Here is a 19396-nt window from a genome sequence, read left to right on the forward strand (position 1 = left end):
TGGCCAGGAAGCCAATGGGACCTGGGGTGGGTTAGAAGGGGGTGGTCAGTAGGTCAGAGAGGTTCTCCTGCCCCTCTGCTCTGCCCTGGGGAGACCACACCTGGAATCTTGTGTCCAGTTGTGGCCCCTCAGTTCCAGCAGGACAGGGAACTGCTGCAGAGAGTCCAGCGCAGCCACCAAGATGCTGCAGGGAGTGGAGCATCTCCCGTGTGAGGAAAGGCTGAGGGAGCTGGGGCTCTGGAGCTGGACAAGAGGACACTGAGGGGGGACTCATTCCTGGGGATCAATATGGAAAGGGGGAGTGTCAGGAGGATGGAGCCAGGCTCTTCTGGTGACAACCAGTGACAGGACAAGGGGCAATGGGTTCAAACTGGAACACAGGAGGTTCCACTTAAATGTGAGCAGAAACTTGTTTGGGGTGAGGGTGGCAGAGCCTGGCCCAGGCTGCCCAGGGGGTTGTGGAGTCTCCTTCTGTGCAGACATTCCAACCCGCCTGGACACCTTCCTGTGTAACCTCAGCTGGGTGTTCCTGCTCCATGGGGGGATTGCACTGGATGAGCTTTCCAGGCCCCTCCACCCCCTCACATTCCGGGACTCTGTCAGGCGCTGGCGAGCGGCGCCATTTCCAAGGGGGAGGGGGCAGAGGAGCGCGGCCCGCGTGCGCGCGGGGGGCGGGGCGCATGCGCAGTGCGGGCCGCGCAGGCGCCGTTCGCTCTTCCTGGGCCCGGCGGCGGCGGGAGGCGCGGGCGGCAGCGGCCCGGGCAGGTACCGGGGCGGGCAGGGCTGGGGCGCGGGGGCGGCCGGGCCTGCGGGTGGAGCGGGGCCTGAGGCGGCCCGGGGGCTCGGCCGGGCCGGCGGGCGGGAGCGGCGGGGCTGAGGGGAGGACGCGGCGCGGCCGGGGCTCCCGCGGCCCGGCCAGCCGCCCCGCCGCCTGCCGCGCTGGCCCGGCCGGCGGTTACCGGGCCGCGGGGCAGCGGCTGCGCTTGCCGGAGCACGTTTGACGCGTCGTTACGGTGTTTTGGGCACTAGAACGCCGCCGCTGTATGGAATACACCTTTAATTGACACAGGCTGAATGCGTTGGTGCAAAGCTCATACATTTTTGCACGTCTAGAAATAATTGTATTAGCTTTCTCAATCTTTAGATCTGCAAACATCCACTCAACTGCTTTTTTCAGGTGTTTGGGCTGCTGTTTCCATAACATAGCCCTCTTATGCCTTGATTTTGGAGTCCGTACCGAGGTATGGAGTGGCAGCAGCTGTTTTAATGTCGCATATGTTCTCTGGTAAAGGCAGTGATGTTGCTTGCCGAACTTACAGAGCATGTTTATTCTTAAAATCAATCTTGGAGACACATCTCCAACACTCACTAAAGAACCTCACTTGGTTCGGGCTTTCCGGAGTGACCAGGCCTGGGGAGGAGCTGCGTGTTAGCAAAGTGAACTGCTCATCTAGCTCAGGCGTCCTCCTTTCCCGCAGAGCGCTCCGTGTAGTCGCGGTGCCTTCCTGTGACTCTTGAATGGCATGAACTGTTCATTTTTATGAATAGTTACTGTATAAGGTTAAAAATTACAAATTCTTCAGCTTAAAGAAATTGTGTTGGTCTGATTGCCAGACGACGTATACAAAGGAGAATAGGAATACCTACTTTTGAACAGCAGTTATTAGATAGTTGCAGCGCAGGCCATGCGGGCTTTTTGGCACCACTCCACGTCACTTGGCCTCGTGAACTCCCAGGAAAACATGACCTGTTATCTCGCGCGTTGAAGCTGCCAGAGATAGGAGACAGATAGTTGTCCTTTCTGTCAGTAGTTTTTTTGCCACTATAATATTGCTGGCTTATTGATGTATTTGTTGAAGTGGAAGCAAGCGGTCTGTTTGTTCTCTTGTCGGTCTGTTTGTTCTCTTGTCGGGCTTTCAGCAGGAAAGGATTCTGGAGATAGGGTGGGGACTTTTTAAATACAAAACTTATCTGCTGTTATCTCCTCTGAGGAGAACTGAAGGGAAACAGGAGCGGCAGCTGCTGCAGGGCTGAGGGTGGTGGTCTCACACTGTTGTGTGCTTACAGCTGGAGCTGTTGTGTTCTGCATGGGTGTTGCACTTCCTGGGATCCCGCCATCCTTAGGACAGAGCCTGGAGGTGGAGAAGGTGGGGCTGAGGTCTGGCGGGGCTGAGCAGCACCCAGCCCCCCTAGGCTGGACTCAGCTGCACTAGGCTGGACTGGGCTGGACCAGAGTAGGGTGGGGCTGGGCCTGGGCAGCAGCGTTTGGCAGGAGATCAAGCTGAAGATCAAGCGAAGATGAAGCCCGTCCTGAGGGGCAGGAGGAGCCTGTGTGTGGAGCCAGTGGCTGATGTGAGGGGAACCTTTTTTGTGGCCATTTGGTGCCACTTAGTTTAGACAAACATCCTAATTGGTATGGACTGAGTCTAGTGCTGATAGGAATTCTTTCCTTTGCAAAGTTATCACCTAAACCAGTTCAGCTGGGTGCTGAGGAGATGTTTTAACATGTATTTATTCTGCAAAGAAGTTCGTCATTGGTACTAAGTAGGAGAATTAAATAAATTTGAACTTAATTTGTTTTTGGAATAAACTTCTGCTGGATCATCCAGGAAAACTGTATCGGTTCACTTTTATACCTCACTAGCTGCTTGTGATCGCTCACTTTTTAGAAAAAACACAGTGATTTGTGCGTGCAGGTGTTAAAATGTTTGACTGCTATTAGAGTTTTCTAAGTTGTGAATACGGCTCCTGCGTGAAGCAGATCTGGTTGATGAAGGTTTGTGGTGAAATACATGGGTGCCCGGAGCGTTTGGGAGACACTTGGCTGATAATTCACAGCCAAGTTCTGCTTGAATCCTCGCTGCAGGAATACTGATGCTCTCGTTCCCGCAGGATCTGGTTCTGCTCACAGCGGTAACCTGCGCCATGGAGAACTCGGAGAACCCAGAGGAGGAGAAGCCCACTGTCAGCACCGAGAGCACGGACAATGGCGCCGAAACAGCGACAGAGGAGCAGCATATGGACTTCAGTACAGAAATTATGAGTGTGACTGAGATGGAACAGTCACCTGATAGTTCCCCTGGCCTGAATGAGGAGAACACAGAGGAGAGTGAAATTCCAAATATTGAGAGTTTACAGACAACAGATATTGAGGCTGGCTTCCCGGCAGACTTTGACAAGTTCTGGAAAGTGGTAGACGACAATCCCCAGGATTTCACAGGATGGGTGTACCTGCTGCAGTATGTGGAGCAGGAGGTTAGTCCATGGCCCCTTTGTCCTTAGCCTCCCAGAAAGAAACAAAGAAAACCAGCCCAAGTGCTGCATATTCCAATGACAAGGCTTGAACTGCATGTCGGGCTGTCACAGATACTGTTTGGAGACAGTTGCCTTTGCCAGTGTCAGTGTCAGCAGAGATCACAAAACACAATCAGTCCTTTTAAAGACAATATTAAAACAATAGCAGTTTTTAAAATAATGTGAGGCATTTTTTTAAGGAAAGGATTAATTTCTTTCATTGTGTATTTCTTGCAGAACCACTTACCAGCGGCCAGGAAAGCGTTTGACAGGTTTTTCACGCACTATCCATATTGCTATGGGTATTGGAAAAAGTATGCAGACCTTGAAAAGCGCCACGACAACGTTAAGCAGTCCGATGAGGTATGTAGGGAGCTGGGCCAGCTAACCTCGGCCCGGTTAGCCAAACAATGACCAACCTCCCGCGAGTCATTTGGCTGCCAGTACCTGCCGTGCACGGCCAGGTTTGTAGGGATTTTGTTTGCACTTGTCACGTCTGTGGCATTTGTAGCTAATGTTTTTTCTCTTTGTTGGCAGGTGCGTTAAACCTCTACAGTTTGTCAAGCTTTGCAGTGCAAGCCTCTGTATTACACTGCAGCTTAACAAGTAGGGCAGGGCTTTTCTGTCACTTACATTTATTACTCATTTTCAAAGCAATATAGTTGGTTTGCTGGTCACAATTGCTACATCTTATTGCATTTTTGGTCAGACGCTGTCAATGATGCTCTAATGGGTCTGTGCCCTATGGTCTGTACCCCAAAGCCTGCCCACACAACCTGGTCAGAATGCAGGGACCGCTGCGCTTTGAAGATCAAGACTCTGCACGTGGAGATCAGAACATTGCCATGTTCTATCCAACCTCCACCCAAATGGTAATGGTAGATTATTTAAACAAAATTCCAGTAATTAGTATTTCTAAGGTTCACCGGACAACACAGTGTTGCCTCTCTCTTAGGACACCAGTGAGTATTTGAAGTACAGTTCCCGTTCTCTTCATAGGTTTATCGCAGAGGGCTTCAGGCAATTCCTCTTAGTGTTGATCTTTGGATACATTATATAAACTTCTTAAAGGAGACCTTGGACCCCACTGACCCTGAAACTAACAGCACTATTCGGGGGTAAGTTGAAAGCAGCCTCGGTGGTACGAGGAGCCCGTACGCGCGGTTCGTAGCGCTGTAGTCGGGTTAGTCGGCTGGAGCTAAGGGGTGAGCTGATAGCAGCCCGCAGGTGCCTTCAGGATTTTTAGGAGATGACGGAACCAGATTCCGTAAGAAGGGGCAGAGACCTTTAGACTAGATGTTAGGCAATACTTAGTGCAGTACTGGAAGAGGTTTCTCATAGAATATTTTGGAATTCAGTTCCTTGGAGGTTTTTGGAGTGTGGCTGGAATGTGTTCCAGCTCCTTGTGGCTGGCGGAGGTCCTGCTTAGAGTCAGAGGTTGGACTAAAGCTTGACCCAAAACCTTAGCTGAACTTAAGGTGAAGCAGCTTCTAGGTGCATGATTGATGTATAGCTTTGGCGCGTGGAACCGCTAAAGTAGCGGGTTTGGAATCTTTACAAAATATAAGTTGTAAAGATTTTGTATTTTCTTAATATCTTGAGCTCCTGTTGCCTTTGTTTGTTCTGTTGTGGTAGAGCCGGAGGAAAAATGAGTGTGAACCTTGTAAAATTCTAGAGATCTCGATACAGATACCCGGAAAATGCTTTGAAGAATTTAAATAATGAATATAAGTGTGGTTGTGAGTAAATGAGGATGCTCATAATCTTTAGAGAAATAAGAGCCAGAACTTTTCTTCCTCATTCTGTCACCACATCCAGAAACAACTGTCAAACTGTTTCATTTTCAGAGCTTATGAACACGCAGTCTTAGCTGCGGGGACAGATTTCCGCTCTGACAGGCTGTGGGAAATGTATATAAACTGGGAAAGCGAACAGGGAAACCTGCGGGAAGTCACGTCCATATATGACCGCATCCTTGGGATTCCAACGCAGCTCTACAGTCACCATTTCCAGAGGTGAGGAGAAAACTGACTTAATTAACACTGAGTTTCTTGAGCGCTCGCTAACCTGCTGCTGTGGGAAAATGTTCACTCGGAGCAAGAGCCTGAATTAGTTACTGAATTTTATATACTGATGTACTTATTGGTGCACTCATCCAGTTTGATTGTTTTAAAGTACGCATACACATTGTAGGAATTTGGGTTTAGTTAAATTCATGAATTCTGCTGTGGAATAAAGGGAGGCCTTGGAACTGTGAGGAAGAAGAGAGGATGTCTTTGGAAAATCAGAATGAGAAGTTTTGGGCTTCAGTTCCTCATGCAGTGCTCCCGTGCGGTGAAACTGATTTGATTGACTTGTACTTGGCTGAGTTGTAGGCAGTAGAGTTCTGCATTCATACGGAGAGGTCAAGAGGGAACTGAAAACCTCAATTAAATTCTGCACCAGTCTTCCCTGTAATTTCTACAGATCTTTTGGGTTTGAAAGGGAAGCGTCTCTTCTAAAACCAATCTTGTCCTGTGCCATCACTTTTACATGGCAAGTGGGCTGTCTTTGCTGCTGAAGTTCACTCTCCTTTCGTTTCTCTTTGAAATGTGAAGCTTTTCTAGTCTGGTGGATGGTAGAAGTTGCTTTTTGTCTGTGTTTTGTCAGAAGCTGCGTCCTCAGTGTTGCTCTGGATGAATAAAATAACGCCAAACCCCGCTAGGATTTATTACCATGCTTGGTTACGCAGAGTGTTGCAACAGAAATAATCAAATTTACGGTGACTTGTTTCTGCCTGTCTTAGGTTTAAAGAGCATATACAGAACAACTTGCCTCGAGACTTCCTGACCACGGAGCAGTTTGTGGAGCTGCGCAGGGAGCTGGCGTCTGCGAGCGGCCACAGCGGGGAGGACGCGCAGCCTGCGGACGACCTGCCCTCGGGCACCGAGGAGATCACCGACCCCGCCAAGGTGCCCGCGCGCAGGGCTGGGGCTGCAACACTAGTTTGTTTGGGGACAATTTTGTCTGTAGCCGAGGTGTTCCCTTAGTTCTCTTGCACATCAGCGCTGTTTGGCTCACGTCATAACAGCCTTTGTCTCCAGAAAACACCTTTCCGGTGTTTTATTAAAGAAATTATTATTAAGTATTAAAGAAATGGAGTTAAAAAATAAGTGATGTGCAAAATTTTAGGAATGAATATCAATAATTCCAGGTTAAAGATTAGGAGCTGTGGTCTGAGAAAGCTCTTCGTCAGCAATGGTCTGCACGGGTTTGTGGCCATCGAAGGCCCAAGAAAACTCTGAAAATGTACACGGACTGAAACCAAGTTTGACTTGGATCCAAATTCATCTTTAGTCTCAAATCATCTTTAGCGTAAGAGCATGACGATAGCAAACCAGCTCAGGGGGGTTGTGCTAAGGGCCAAGGCGCCTTCAGGGTCCATCCCCTGGCTGTTTGGGGTCATGGCCCATGCATCTCTGACACTTCTGCATCTTGCTGGCCTTGTAGAATGCTCTTACAAAAGTGATGTGGTGTCCGCCTGTGTTACATTGTTGAAAATTCTGTTTTTAGCTGGTCACTGAGGTAGAAAACATGAGGCACAGGATCATTGAGATTCACCAGGAGATCTTTAACCACAACGAACATGAAGTCAGTAAGAGGTGGACGTTCGAAGAAGCGGTAAGTGTGTTTTTTTCTGCGTAAGGCAGCGTGCACAAAAGGTTTAAGCGTAAGGCTGGGAGCTCGGGATGTCGAGTAACAGTTAGGACTGACCATTTAACCTGTTGTTGGGCTTAAATATACATGTACGAAATTCTGTGTCTGTCACTGCTGCCTCATGCGTCCGGGCTGTTGCACAGTAATAAGGGGGTGAAGGTAGTTGTAAGGGAAAAGGTAAGCCTACCCTAAAAGGAGAGGGATATTTCTATGGTTTTGTATTTTAACATTACACTTTCAAGCCTGAAATCAGTTAACTTTGTTTTCCAAAAGTAACCATCCCAACATGCGGCTCCTGTGTGTAATGTATTAAAAGTAATTAAACAAACTAATCATTTGATTGCTGCAAATGTGGAACTTCTTCTGCTTTGGAAAAAACACCCTGATTTTTTTAAATTTTCCTGTATTGCATAACGTGGTTCTTGTTGTAAATTCACTTCTTTTTGAAAAGTACATTGCAAGTCTGTCCCAGGTGTTGGACACGGGCTCCTTAGCGGTTACGTGATGTCAGCACTGCCATGTTGCCTTGTCGCACTTTGTTAGACTGTGAGGAGCTTGAAATAGAAAGTTAAACGTGTCTTTATAACAGACAGCAGTTAGGGAGATGGATAGCGGAGCAGGAGAGCACTTAGACCTGCTCTGCTCTTACTTGAGCAGGAACAAGGCACCTGTGAATTTGTCCAAGTGGAGTGTAGGGTTCCATAATGGGCTTCAGCGAGGAGCAGGAGTGGGGTGATTTGCATTAAATTTTAGGTGGCCTTGAAGAATTGAATGTTGCTCCTTAATTATTGTAAGTTCTTTATCCATTCGTATGGATGTCTCTGAGGTGGAATTGCAGTACAGGAGAGGAGCGATGGGGTAAAACTAAAGGTGAACAGTGAAGCACCAGAAGCTCTCTGGAAGGAGGCTCTGCCTTTAGCTCAATGTTTGAATGTCTCTGCTGAGCTCGGTCCCAGCCGGCTCCTCTTGTACTCCTCAGTGACGATGCAATTGTGGTAGCTCTTGGAAACACCAGCTTAGTGTGAAGAGTTCACAGGAGATTCAACTCGATGCTTTGCTTTCCCTCGCCATGATTCCCAGCCCAATGCTGGGTTTGGTTGGTGGGACGCGCTAGCCCGGCGGTCAGTACTTCAGCTGGCCGGGGGTGCGCGCGGGGACACCAGCCGTTGCTCTTCATGACGTTGTGACCGCAGGTTTGCAAGGGAGAAACTGCACTGATTCTTCCTCAGCTTCTGTAAACACTTGTGCTCGCAAGTCACTAGCCCAGAATGTGACCGTAACATCTGATCGATACTTGGGTAACCTCAGCAGACTTGAATAGGTAATGTTGGGTGGTTCTGAAGCCCTGGTTGTTGCAATGGAATGATTTGAGCGGTGCGGGGCTCTTTGTGTTGTTGAAGCACGTTGGTGGTGGGCTGGCGAGTCACCAGTGGCCGTCCTGTGACTCTTGCAGATAAAGAGGCCTTACTTTCACGTCAAACCTCTGGAGAAAATTCAGCTGAAAAACTGGAAAGAGTACTTAGAGTTTGAGATAGAGAACGGCACTCATGAGCGAGTTGTGGTCCTCTTTGAAAGATGTGTTATTTCATGTGCCCTCTATGAGGACTTCTGGATCAAGGTAAGGGAAGCGCTTTACCACCCATCTCCTACCGATGCACACCTTGACCTAGTGACTAACCGTTGCACTCTTGTGGAACGTTGTTCATATATAACTATATCTGTTGCATTAGGAGATGGTCTGCTTGCAACCAGATTTGACTGCTGCATATGCCAACTTCGTTGCCTCTCTACGTCCTTCCTTACAGAAACTAGTCTAGTGGTTCAATAAAGGTGCTGAATGGGTTTAAACAAAAGAATTTTATCGTTCTGTCCTGGTTTTAAAGACAAATACAAGCTTTACATTTCCCGTCTCTGCTCTGTTTTCGACTGTAGTATGCCAAATACATGGAGAACCACAGCATCGAAGGCGTGCGGCACGTCTACAGCCGGGCTTGCACCATCCACCTGCCCAAGAAGCCCATGGTGCACATGCTGTGGGCGGCCTTCGAGGAGCAGCAGGGTAAGAGCTCCCGTCACTGCCGCTGGGAGGGCTGTTTGGAAGAGCCTGTGGGGTGTCTCGTGTCTTAAAGCATCTTCACCGGTGTTTTAGGCAACATCGATGAAGCGAGAAGGATCCTGAAGACCTTTGAGGAGTGTGTTCTAGGGCTGGCGATGATTCGCTTGCGGAGAGTGAGCTTAGAACGCAGACACGGGAACATGGAGGAAGCCGAACACCTGCTCGAAGAAGCTGTTAGGAACGCCAAATCAATTAGCGAATCGTCGTTTTACGCCATCAAGTTAGCTCGACACCTCTTCAAAGTACAGAAAAACCTCCCAAAGGCAAGAAAAGTGCTGTCAGAAGCCATAGAGATCGACAAAGTATGTGTTCCCTCCTTGCTGTGGTAAAAAACCTGCTCTTTTTCTCAACCTTGTAATTTCTTTTTAAATATGGCAACAATGATGACAGGAATTGTAACTGTACGTAACATTCCGTTACCACATGGAGACACCAGTCCCTCTAAACTGATGTTGCCGTATTTGCAGCTGGCAAATCTGGAAGTTTGCAAACTTCTTCACCAGAAGCACCGTGTGCTTCATACCTTCCTGTTTCCTTTTTAGAACCTTCAATAGTGTAGGTGTGTTCACATCTCCAGGTGAACAGCATTTGTTGTGTAGGCAGGACTCGTAGTATTTGGCACTCCAAATACTACTGGCTTACTATTAGCCCAGAGTGCCATGTGCTTTTGTGGTGTTAGATCACTTCAAATCTTGCTTTAGAAAGAAAACCTTACTGACTATTCTAACGTGTATTTATGATGTAAACGTTCTGTATGCATCTGGTAAACATACATTCGGCTTTAATACCGAAATGTGACATGTGTGACTTCCCGTACATCTTTTGCACAGGAAAACACGAAACTGTATCTCAACTTGCTTGAGATGGAGTACAGTGGCGATCTCAAGCTGAACGAAGAGAACATCTTGAGCTGTTTCGATAAAGCTGTCAAGGGCGCCTTGTCTATAAAAATGAGGATCACGTTTTCTCAGCGAAAAGTGGAATTTCTTGAAGATTTTGGTTCTGATGTGAACAAGTAAGATGTAACCTTTGTGGCGGCCGGATGCGGGTCCCCTAGAGAGTGCTTGTGGGAGTAGGGAAGGAGTAGGGTTAGTGGCATCTGTTACATTGGGCTCTGTGCTGAGGAATAGCTGCTTTTCTAAACCCAACTGCTGTTTTTAAATAGGAATATCTTCTCAAAAGATTATCACTTTTTTTCTGAGATGCCCAGCGCCTCATAGAGTAAAACTGCTGCCCATAAGTGCTGCCTGTGGTTTTCTCTTGCTGAGTTTATAACGGAGGATCCTCAAAGCGAACGTGCCCAGTTTTGTGACGGGTGTAATTTGATGTCCCGTACCCTGTCAGCTGCCGCTTGAGGGTTCCAAAACTGCACAGAAGCATTAATGATGCTGTACACTTAGGTGGGAGCATCAGGTAAATTAGTTAAAACTATATCTACTTTTTTCCTCTTTATTGTCAAACAAGCACTTGTTTTTATTCATATTTAGCAGGTAATTAACTTGGAAGGACTAACCGTGAGTTAGTTTCTCAGCTTTGTGTGTTTATCGATAGCTGTCCCTGGTTTCCGCTGGCTCTCGCGTTCTGACTTGCGCCCCAGCCAAGCGCTGCAGGTTTGGGATCAAACAAAAGGAGGATTTCAGCTCCCAGATACCACTGGAGCACAGAATAAGCACCAGAAATGGTTTTCAGCAGAAGTATTTCTGGCAGAAGCAGCAGTTTGCATGTGATACCTTGTAAACTGGTACAGAGCAGATCAGATGATATTTACCTATTAGTGGGAATTTTAGCTGGGAAGTAGAAGTATCCCTCTCTCGCTCAGCAACATATGGTTATACTTGATCATTAATAATATGACTCTTGTTTTGTGTTGAATACACCTGTGCTTCCCCTGTTGTTTGGGAAAGGGCTGTAGGTGATACTGTGGAGCTGGAAGACTTTTGTATAATACTAATTGGCAGTATTTCAACAATGCCAGCGCGGCACGGCCGGCGCCAGCGTGCGGCCACACCGTCACCGCTAGAAGCAGCTGCACACAAATAGGGCTTAGAAAACGACTTTATAAAGGAACTGTGTGAAGTGGGAGAACAATTGAGCAAGTTGGGAATTTCTGAGCTACCAGAAGGTTTTTCACTCTGTATTGTGGAATCGCCCTTCACTTGAAGCTTGGTGGCTTTCCCATCTTCATGGTGGGTCGACAGTTAAAATTGGTTGATGATTTTGGTCTAGAATGTTGTTGTAGTTTTAGTTTGAAATGGTCATTTTAAAGTGTTTGCTCATGTTTTAAATGTTCCCATGAAAATGGTGGGCGAAGCTCTATGTGTTTTGTCTCCTTCAGGCTTCTGGATGCGTATGACGAGCACCAGGCGCTCCTGAAGGAGCAGGAGTCCTTGAAGAGGAGAGCGGAGAACGGGTGAGCGGCCGGGCGCGGGAAACGCTCTCAACACCCTGCACAGAACGAGCTCGGACACTGCTCGGGTTGTTTCTTTAAATATACACACACACGCACACACACGCACACACACGCACACACATATACATACGTATTTTTCAGCTTTAAACCTACTGCTTGCAAGGATAAGATCTCTGCTTTTTCATTACTTAAACTAAATAGGGCTATATTGTTGGATAAAATATTTGCAAGCAGGTTTATTGGAAAATACCTGTCTCAATTATGTATCACAGAAGAACAGTACTGGTAAAAATAACTCTGTGTCTGAGCAGGAACACGCTTTTGGTGCCTCAGTTTGGGCGGCAGAACAATTCAACCACTGTTCTGAAGCACAGCGTTCTGCTGTCTCTCTCGAAATCAAATTCTGTTATCCTGTTTGGACAGGGCACCAAGCTTAAAAATATTACTAACCCTTACCCATTATAACGTGTCTGACACGAACTCACGCTCACGATTTGATCACAAACCCCATTTACCAGCAAGTTTTCCCTTGGCAGATCTGAGGAGCCAGACGAGAAGAAGATGCTCACGGACGACCCGACTCTGGCGTCGGCGCAGATGCTGGACGGGGACATGCAGGTGAACCAGGCAGCGTACAACTACAACGCCTGGTACCAGGTGGGTCTGCGCTCGTGTTCTCAACGTCTGCGCCTTGCGGGACTCCCGGTGTCGGTGAGGAAAGCCCGGAGTCAAAACTGAGCTCCTGCTTTTCTTGGCTGCTCCGTGGGCTGTGACACACGGAATCCCAGAATGTGAGGGGTTGGAAGGGACCTGGAAAGGAGCAGGAACACCCAGATGAGGTTACACAGGAAGGTGTCCAGGCGGGTTGGAATGTCTGCACAGAAGAAGACGCAAGCGTAAAATACTTCTAGTGCAGAGCAAGATGAGGGGTCTGGCAGCAGGGACGTTGCTGCGTGAAGGCAATAGACCTGGAAGTGTTTTGCCCACGAGAGTCACCTCAGGTGTGTTTTGATAGTTCCTTTCTCCAGCTGGTAGTTCCCGTAACGTCTCCATATGGATTGCACTGCACTGTCTGTACGGATTGCACTGCACTATCTGTACGGGTTGCACTGCACTATCTGTACGGGTTGCACTGCACTAGTATGCAGTGCGTGCAAAACCAGCCCGTTCAGTAGCTTGTCTTGGGGGCCGCTCTTGTGTGATGTTTGTGCTGCCTCACGCCTGCGTGCGGCTGCCCCATCCCCGTTTGGGGACGGTCTGTGCGGTGGCCTCTGCTGCTGCAAAGCACTGGCCGCGGGGACAGCAGTGCTGGGCATAACACAGCTCTGGGGTGACAGGACACAGCTCTGGGGTGACAGGACACAGCTCTGGGGTGAGCACCAGAACGCAGCTCCTGCCGCCAGCACCTCGGGCTCCCTCCTTCATTCGAGGTGCTGCTGGGAGTGGTGCTGCATGTTTATTGAGGAAATGAAAACACAACAGGCAACCTTTGCGCTGAGCCCGGTGCAGACCCGGCCTTGCGGCCGAGCGCAGCCCTTGGTTTAGGTCAGGCCCAAAGGTGGCTCCAGAGGGGCGGCAGCCCAGGCCCTGTCCTGTGGCCACGCTCGTTCCCGAGGTACCGATGCCACCGCGCCGGGTGTGACCCGGGCACCGCGCCACCGCCGCGCTTTTCGGAACGGCTCCGGTTACGGAGGGAGCTGGGGTGACGTCCCCGGACCCGGAGCGCGCTGTCAGGTGCTCTCTGTGCCATGCGAGCACTCGCACTTACCACCTTTATTTTTCTGTTCCTAGTACAACTACCAGAACGCGTGGAATTACGGACAGTATTATCACCCGACTTGATCTGAAGAGGGAGTGAAGTTCACTGTGCTGCAGTTTCAACAAAGATGGAATTAAAAAGAAGTCTATTTTTCTAAATTAGGGATATGAAAGAACTGTTGTAATACCTGCTTTTTGGTCTTTTGCATGTGAGGTGAGCTGATGTTCACAAGGTACGTGTGAAGCAAGATTTGTGTGCTGGTAACTGATAAATGGTATCTCTGTACAATTCTACTTTACCATAAATGCGTTTTTTTAAAAAAATTCCCTGCACTAATTTATGGAGATATCTGATGAATTTTTTGAGTCTCATAATGATTCCGTAGACTTAATCAGTTAAGCTGTAGTTTTTTCAGGGGTTGTTGTTGTTTTTCCCCAAAGCTGTTCGGGGCAGCGTGGGAGCCAGGCCCTGCTCTGTCGCGACACGGCCGCTCTGTCGCGACACGGCTTCCCGCCTCGCTCCTGTTGTGACATCGAAACCCTTCAGGCTACACTGGCAGCCTTTGCAAGCTGCGACACCTGTTTTCTATTCTGTGTGGGGGTCAAAAGTGAAAACAGTGCAAAATGATGTTGCATTCTTTTTTAAAAAGCACAAACTGTGTTTGGGATGATTTTTGTATTTAGTTTTTCATGTACACAGTGTGAGCAGACTTTTTTCATTTTGATCAAAGTGATCATTCTCATTTTTGTAATAAAAGCAAGGAATCCCGTAGTCCTCTGAGCTGTCTTGGATTGCCTTTCAAGCTGTGAGTCAAACGCCCGAGTCTCTGTTCAGCGCCTGTTCTGTTCCAACACCCGTGGCTGCGGCACAGAAACCTCTGCAACGCTCCCGGAACGAGGGGTGGGCAGCACAGCTGACGTGGCTATGAACACCTTGAAAGGAGACATTGAGTGGGGTTTTTTCCCCCTAACTTAAGGCAATGTCTCTTCTAATACTTCAGGTTAAATTGCTGGGTGAGTGCTGTTCTAACAACCGGCAGCTACCCAGAACACGAAGCTGACGCCTCACACGAGGTATCCCAGTGGATTCTGCTCAAGAAAAGGCCCCTGGGCAGGGCAGGGATAACAAACCAGCCCCAGCCGCTCCGCAGGGCTCTGCGCTCGAGCTCCGCGCTCAGGTCAGGGCGGTTCCTCCCCGCAGCAGCAGAAAGGAGGTTTAAGGTGCTCAGATACACACACGAGTGAAGTCACTTGCATTATAAACTAGGTTTGCTTTAGTGGTACGGTACTGTACAGCAGTTGGGGGAGGGAAAGCAAACTTCATTTCAGTACAAGGCCACAGTTGTAACTAAATCCTCAAGTCACAAGAGCAAAACTGCATTCTCAGAAGCTTTCTTGATCATAAATGGATTCCCAGCAGCAAAGGAAACTTCATTCGATATCCACCAGTTCCACTTCAAATAAAAGTTTTGCATTTGGTGGAATCCTGTTTGAACACATTAAGGAAGCTCTAAAAAAGAAACCAAACCCACAAACCAATCCCCCCATTAACACACAAACCCATGTTAAGTGATTGACCACCTGTTCCCCATGTGTCAGTTTTATATTTCACCAATCCCTTTTAACATCCTGGACTTAGCGTGGACCCACAGCTGCTCTCTAACGTGACTTGTGGTGACGCATTCAGCACCAGTTCCACACCCCTTTATTGAGATCATCTGGAGATGAACTGCCCAATTCTGGGACACAGGCACTGGTGTCCTCCTGGGACGAGCTTCCTTTGTCCTGCTGAGTGAATTCCTGGACAGTCTTTGAAATTATCATGACGAAGGATTCGGGCATGAAAGAGCAATGGTCCCTGCCCCACTGGTCAGCATCCCTGTCCCTGCTGCTGCAGCGGGAGGACAAAGCAGGCCCAGCACAAATGGCACGCTCTCCAACATGGGACTCCCTGCGGGAGCTTTTCTCCAAAACGAACAGGCAATCACATCCATCAATCAAGTTAATGGATTTTTTTTTATATTTGTTAACATTCTAAGCCTGCTATGAGTAACAAGCTGATGCTCCCCCTCTTATATCCCTGTCCTTAAAGCCCTTTATTCCACCAAGCATTTCCAAGTTACTGAACGAGCAACTGAGTGGGGAAGGATACTTGGCATCGGGCTGCCCTTTCTTGCCGTACGCCCACTCCGGTTCGATTTCCAGTTGAGCCTTCTCTCCTTTACTCATCGTTAAGAGCGCTTCATCCCACTGAAAGACAAAACCAAAATAAGAAAAAGGGCTTTTCTAACGTATTGCAAGGAACACCGCGCAGTAGCGCATCCCTCCCCAGCACGCTCGCCCGCCGGGCGCTGGTTTCACGTTCTGACCTGTGGAAATGCCCTCAGCTCGTATCGCAGCTCCCTTGTCAGCCTGCGCCCTGTTCACTGCGCAGACTTGAGAGTTAACTCTGGGAAGATGTCAGTGAACTGATAAAGTAATGTGCTGGTTTGAGCGTAACCAGTTTGGGAATGCAGTTTGCAGCAGATGGCCACACAGAACAAGGGGGCTGTCTCTGCTGTGCCACTGGATTAGCATTTATTGAAGGCTGATTTAAAGACTGACTGTATTTCAGTGCCTGTCCCTCTTCCAGACTCCCAAAGCCACGTTCAGTTCAGCGCTGTATCAACGCTCCGCAAACAGCTGCTGCTCACGCCTGTAACTGCTCCAGGAGCGTATCTGGCACCACACGAGCAACAGGTGACCTCTGCTTCTGCAGTACTGGCCCCCGGCCCATGGACATCGTCCCCGTCTCAGTTCCAGTCCAGTCACCCATAAAGGCCTTTTTCCTGCACAGCAGCAGCCTGAAAGATGATGCTGGGTTGGGCTTGGTTAGTTTGTTCAAGTCAGGTAAGCACCAGCTCCTCCTTGTGTTATGTCGCACAGACAGGCAGCAATTTCAGCTGCTGCCTGTGCCCAACACACCAGGGCTGTGGCTTCCAGATGTGAGAGAGCAGCTGGGGGAGCAGACACTTGATTCCTCCACCCAGGGCTTCCCATCCCTCCCACAGCTCCCGCCGGCGCTGCAGTGCTCAGTGTTGCATGGAGCACCAGTTACAGCATCGAACTGCAGCTCACGGCGGCCACAGCAGCAGCCAGAGCTTCAGCATCCAGCTCAGAGTCAGGATCAACTGAACGGTGCACGAAGAGGCACAAATACCAAAAAGCTGCTGAGAGAAACCGATCTTCTGACAGACAGAAGCCCCCGAATGCACAGAGATGGATGGAGCCCCGGGAGCCCCGTCACCCTGTCTGTAGCACAAAGCACTGCACAGAAGCAAAAGGCTGTGATGTCCCAAGGAACACAAAGCTGTTCCACACACCGCTTGGTGAGGGGAATGACACAGCAGACAGAGGAACGCATCTGTAAATCATAAATATTACATCCTGCGGATAGAAACGCTTTCAATTTCCCTTTGCAACCCCACAACAAACAAGGACAGCAGCTCAACATTTGCACCCAGGTTATACACCCTGCAGAATGAAAGCGTTTTGGGTTCTGAGGAAGCTGTAAATGCTTTACTTACACCTCTGATTACTTTTCCTACGCCAACTTTGAAACTGAAGGGTTTGGCTGCTTTTTTCTTCTTTGCACCTGAAAGACAGTTTTATGTTCATTTGTTTTAACATTATACCAGCACATACCATACTCCTATCCAAAACACTGTTACGGTAATGCTTTATATAAATACCTGTTCTTACTGTATTATTTTTAGCCCACTGTCAGATTTTTAGGGGAAAATTTAGTGCTGTGCACTAAAAACATAATTAAATGTTGAAGTTGCACCAAGAGCTCAAGTTGATGAGCAGCCTTCAGATACTGATCCAGTGAACCTGAAAGACTCATTTCTGAATTATTAAAGTTGATGCTACAAGTCATAAACATGTTAGTGAGAAAAAAGTCAACAAGGAATGTGCAACATCACACAGTAAGTACAATGAACCACAGAGAGCATTCCAGTGGCAGCCCTGCTGTTCCTCCCGGCGCTGGACATCACTGCTGCAAAAGCGTTTCCAGCGTTTCAGAATTTCATAGACCTGAATCTTTTGATTGAGACACTGTCACCAAAAATCCCAGCATACTGCTCCGTGGTGGCTGCAGTACAGCAGACTACTTGAATTCATTCTTGTTCCAGTGCCTCCACGTTTCAGGGTTTATTACAGAAGCACACCGAGACGTGTCTGGAGAAGCTGACTCCACTGTGGGGGATCGGGCTGCACAGATAAAGGAACCTCCCTAAGCGGGAACTGTCGTTCCTCCAAAGCCGTTTCAGTACGGATTAAATCCCCGCGTTCCACGTGATCTGCAGCCCGGAGAAGGCCAAACGTGAGCTCTGGCAGGATGCAGCTGCGTAACTTAACACCAGCCAGGCCTAAAATACTGCCCTGCATCTGCTCATGGAAAATGGGGCTCCGGGGGCGGCTGCGGGCCACCCCGCTCAGCTCAGCACACAAAGGCCAGAGCAGTCTGTCAGGACTCCTGCCATGCGCATCTTCCACAAGCAAACGCTGCCCGAGGCTGATTAATGATCACAGCTAATGTCCTGTGTGCATTTGCAGCTAAAGCCAAATGACCTTACTTGTTTGAACATTGGTGTCGAAGACTGTTCCATCCTCTAGTTTTCCTGTGTACCAGCAATGAACAGTGTCTCCTTTCTTTGGAAAGTTGGTTTTATCACCCTTCTTCAAAATTGATTTTGTGTACTTTGGTGGCCCCTAGGTTTATAAAAACAGAGTTGTGACTGCTGCATTGACCAGTCCCACACCAACCACACACACAACACAACAACCCTAAATGAACATGTGCAGTGTTAGAGAATCACAGAACCCCAGGATGTCAGGGGTTGAAGAGCCCTGGAAAGCTCATCCAGTGCAATCCCCCCATGGAGCAGGAACACCCAGATGAGGTTACACAGGAAGGTGTCCAGGCGGGTTGGAATGTCTGCACAGAAGGAGACTCCACAACCCCCCTGGGCAGCCTGGGCCAGGCTCTGCCACCCTCACCCCAAACAAGTTTCTTCTCCTCTTTCAGTGGAACCTCCTGTGTTCCAGTTTGCACCCATTGCCCCTTGTCCTGTCACTGGTTGTCACCAGAAGAGCCTGGCTCCATCCTCCTGACACTCCCCCTTTCCATATTGATCCCAGGAATGAGTCCCCCCTCAGTGTCCTCTTGTCCAGCTCCAGAGCCCCAGCTCCCTCAGCCTTTCCTCCCACGGGAGATGCTCCACTCCCTGCAGCATCTTGGTGGCTGCGCTGGACTCTCTCCAGCAGTTCCCTGTCCTGCTGGAACTGAGGGGCCACAACTGGACACAAGATTCCAGGTGTGGTCTCCCCAGGGCAGAGCAGAGGGGCAGGAGAACCTCTCTGACCTACTGACCACCCCCTTCTAACCCACCCCAGGTCCCATTGGCTTCCTGGCCACAAGGGCCCAGTGCTGGCTCACGGTCACCCTGCTGTCCCCAGGGGCCTTTCCCCTACACTGCTCAGCCCCCTTGTCCCCACCACCCGGGCAGGCTGTGCACCCACCTCCTCCGCGGCCTCCTCGCTCTTGGCCGCCTTCCCCTTGCTCTCCTCCGCCTTTGCGGGCTTCGCCTTCTCCACCGCCTTCTCCTCGCCGTCCGAGCCCTTGAAGCGCTGCGGGGATGGGGACAGGGCAGTGCCGGCTGAGCCGCCCGCCGAGCGCCGCCCGCCCGCTCCCCCCCGCCCCATCCCGCACCTTGCTCCGGAACAGCTGCGTGTAGGCCGCGATCAGCTGCTCCTTGTTCGCCGTCTTCGCCACGTTCTTCACTTGCCCCAGCAGCTTGTGCTCGGCCAGGAACTGCGGGACACGCCGGTGAGCGCTCACACACACACACACACACACACGCACAGACAGACGGACGGACGGACGGACGGACGGACACTCACCGCCTGCGCCGCGTGCTCCTGCAGGAACTTAATGATGTCCTTCTTGGGCAGCGCCTCGCTCCGCAGCTCCTCCGCGCTCCAGGGCTGCGCCGGACACACCGCCGCCATCTTCCCGCCCGCCACCTCCTCCTTCTCCTCCTCCTTTCGCACCGCCCAAGCTACCCGGCGGGCGCCGG

The 19396-nt window shown here is 49.6% G+C and overlaps 2 protein-coding genes across 6 annotated transcripts; one reads left to right on the top strand and one right to left on the bottom strand.

The window, feature by feature from the left end:
* The first annotated feature begins 698 nt into the window (after window positions 1-698).
* Window positions 699-14046, top strand: PRPF39 (pre-mRNA processing factor 39). Of its 4 annotated transcripts, none has more exons than XM_082059062.1 (14): window positions 699-765; window positions 2893-3255; window positions 3532-3657; window positions 4294-4412; window positions 5142-5309; window positions 6080-6245; window positions 6847-6954; window positions 8444-8608; window positions 8923-9049; window positions 9140-9408; window positions 9937-10121; window positions 11442-11516; window positions 12053-12173; window positions 13308-14046. In XM_082059062.1, the coding sequence occupies exons 2-14, from the start codon at window positions 2926-2928 to the stop codon at window positions 13356-13358; spliced, it is 2010 nt and encodes a 669-aa protein (XP_081915188.1). In that variant the 5' UTR covers window positions 699-765; window positions 2893-2925; the 3' UTR covers window positions 13359-14046. The 4 variants fall into 4 exon arrangements, with proteins under 4 accessions (XP_081915188.1, XP_081915190.1, XP_081915189.1 ...); XM_082059064.1 differs by lacking the exon at window positions 699-765 and adding an exon at window positions 4004-4166 and having other exon boundaries at window positions 3232-3255; window positions 3532-3900; XM_082059063.1 differs by lacking the exon at window positions 699-765 and having other exon boundaries at window positions 3232-3255; window positions 3532-4166.
* A 479-nt stretch (window positions 14047-14525) lies between these two features.
* On the bottom strand, window positions 14526-19380 carry FKBP3 (FKBP prolyl isomerase 3). Of its 2 annotated transcripts, XM_082059066.1 has the most exons (7): window positions 19221-19380; window positions 19030-19131; window positions 18840-18947; window positions 17894-18029; window positions 16841-16908; window positions 15427-15524; window positions 14526-14760 (listed from the first exon to the last, which is right to left on the bottom strand). In XM_082059066.1, exons 1-7 carry the CDS (start codon window positions 19326-19328, stop codon window positions 14706-14708), a joined length of 675 nt encoding a protein of 224 aa, XP_081915192.1. In that variant the 5' UTR covers window positions 19329-19380; the 3' UTR covers window positions 14526-14705. The 2 variants fall into 2 exon arrangements, with proteins under 2 accessions (XP_081915192.1, XP_081915193.1); XM_082059067.1 differs by lacking the exon at window positions 19030-19131 and having other exon boundaries at window positions 19221-19370.
* Between the last annotated feature and the right edge of the window lie 16 nt (window positions 19381-19396).

This window comes from Streptopelia decaocto (assembly GCF_964273445.1).
Source record: "Streptopelia decaocto genome assembly, chromosome: 7".
NCBI lineage: Eukaryota > Metazoa > Chordata > Aves > Columbiformes > Columbidae > Streptopelia > Streptopelia decaocto.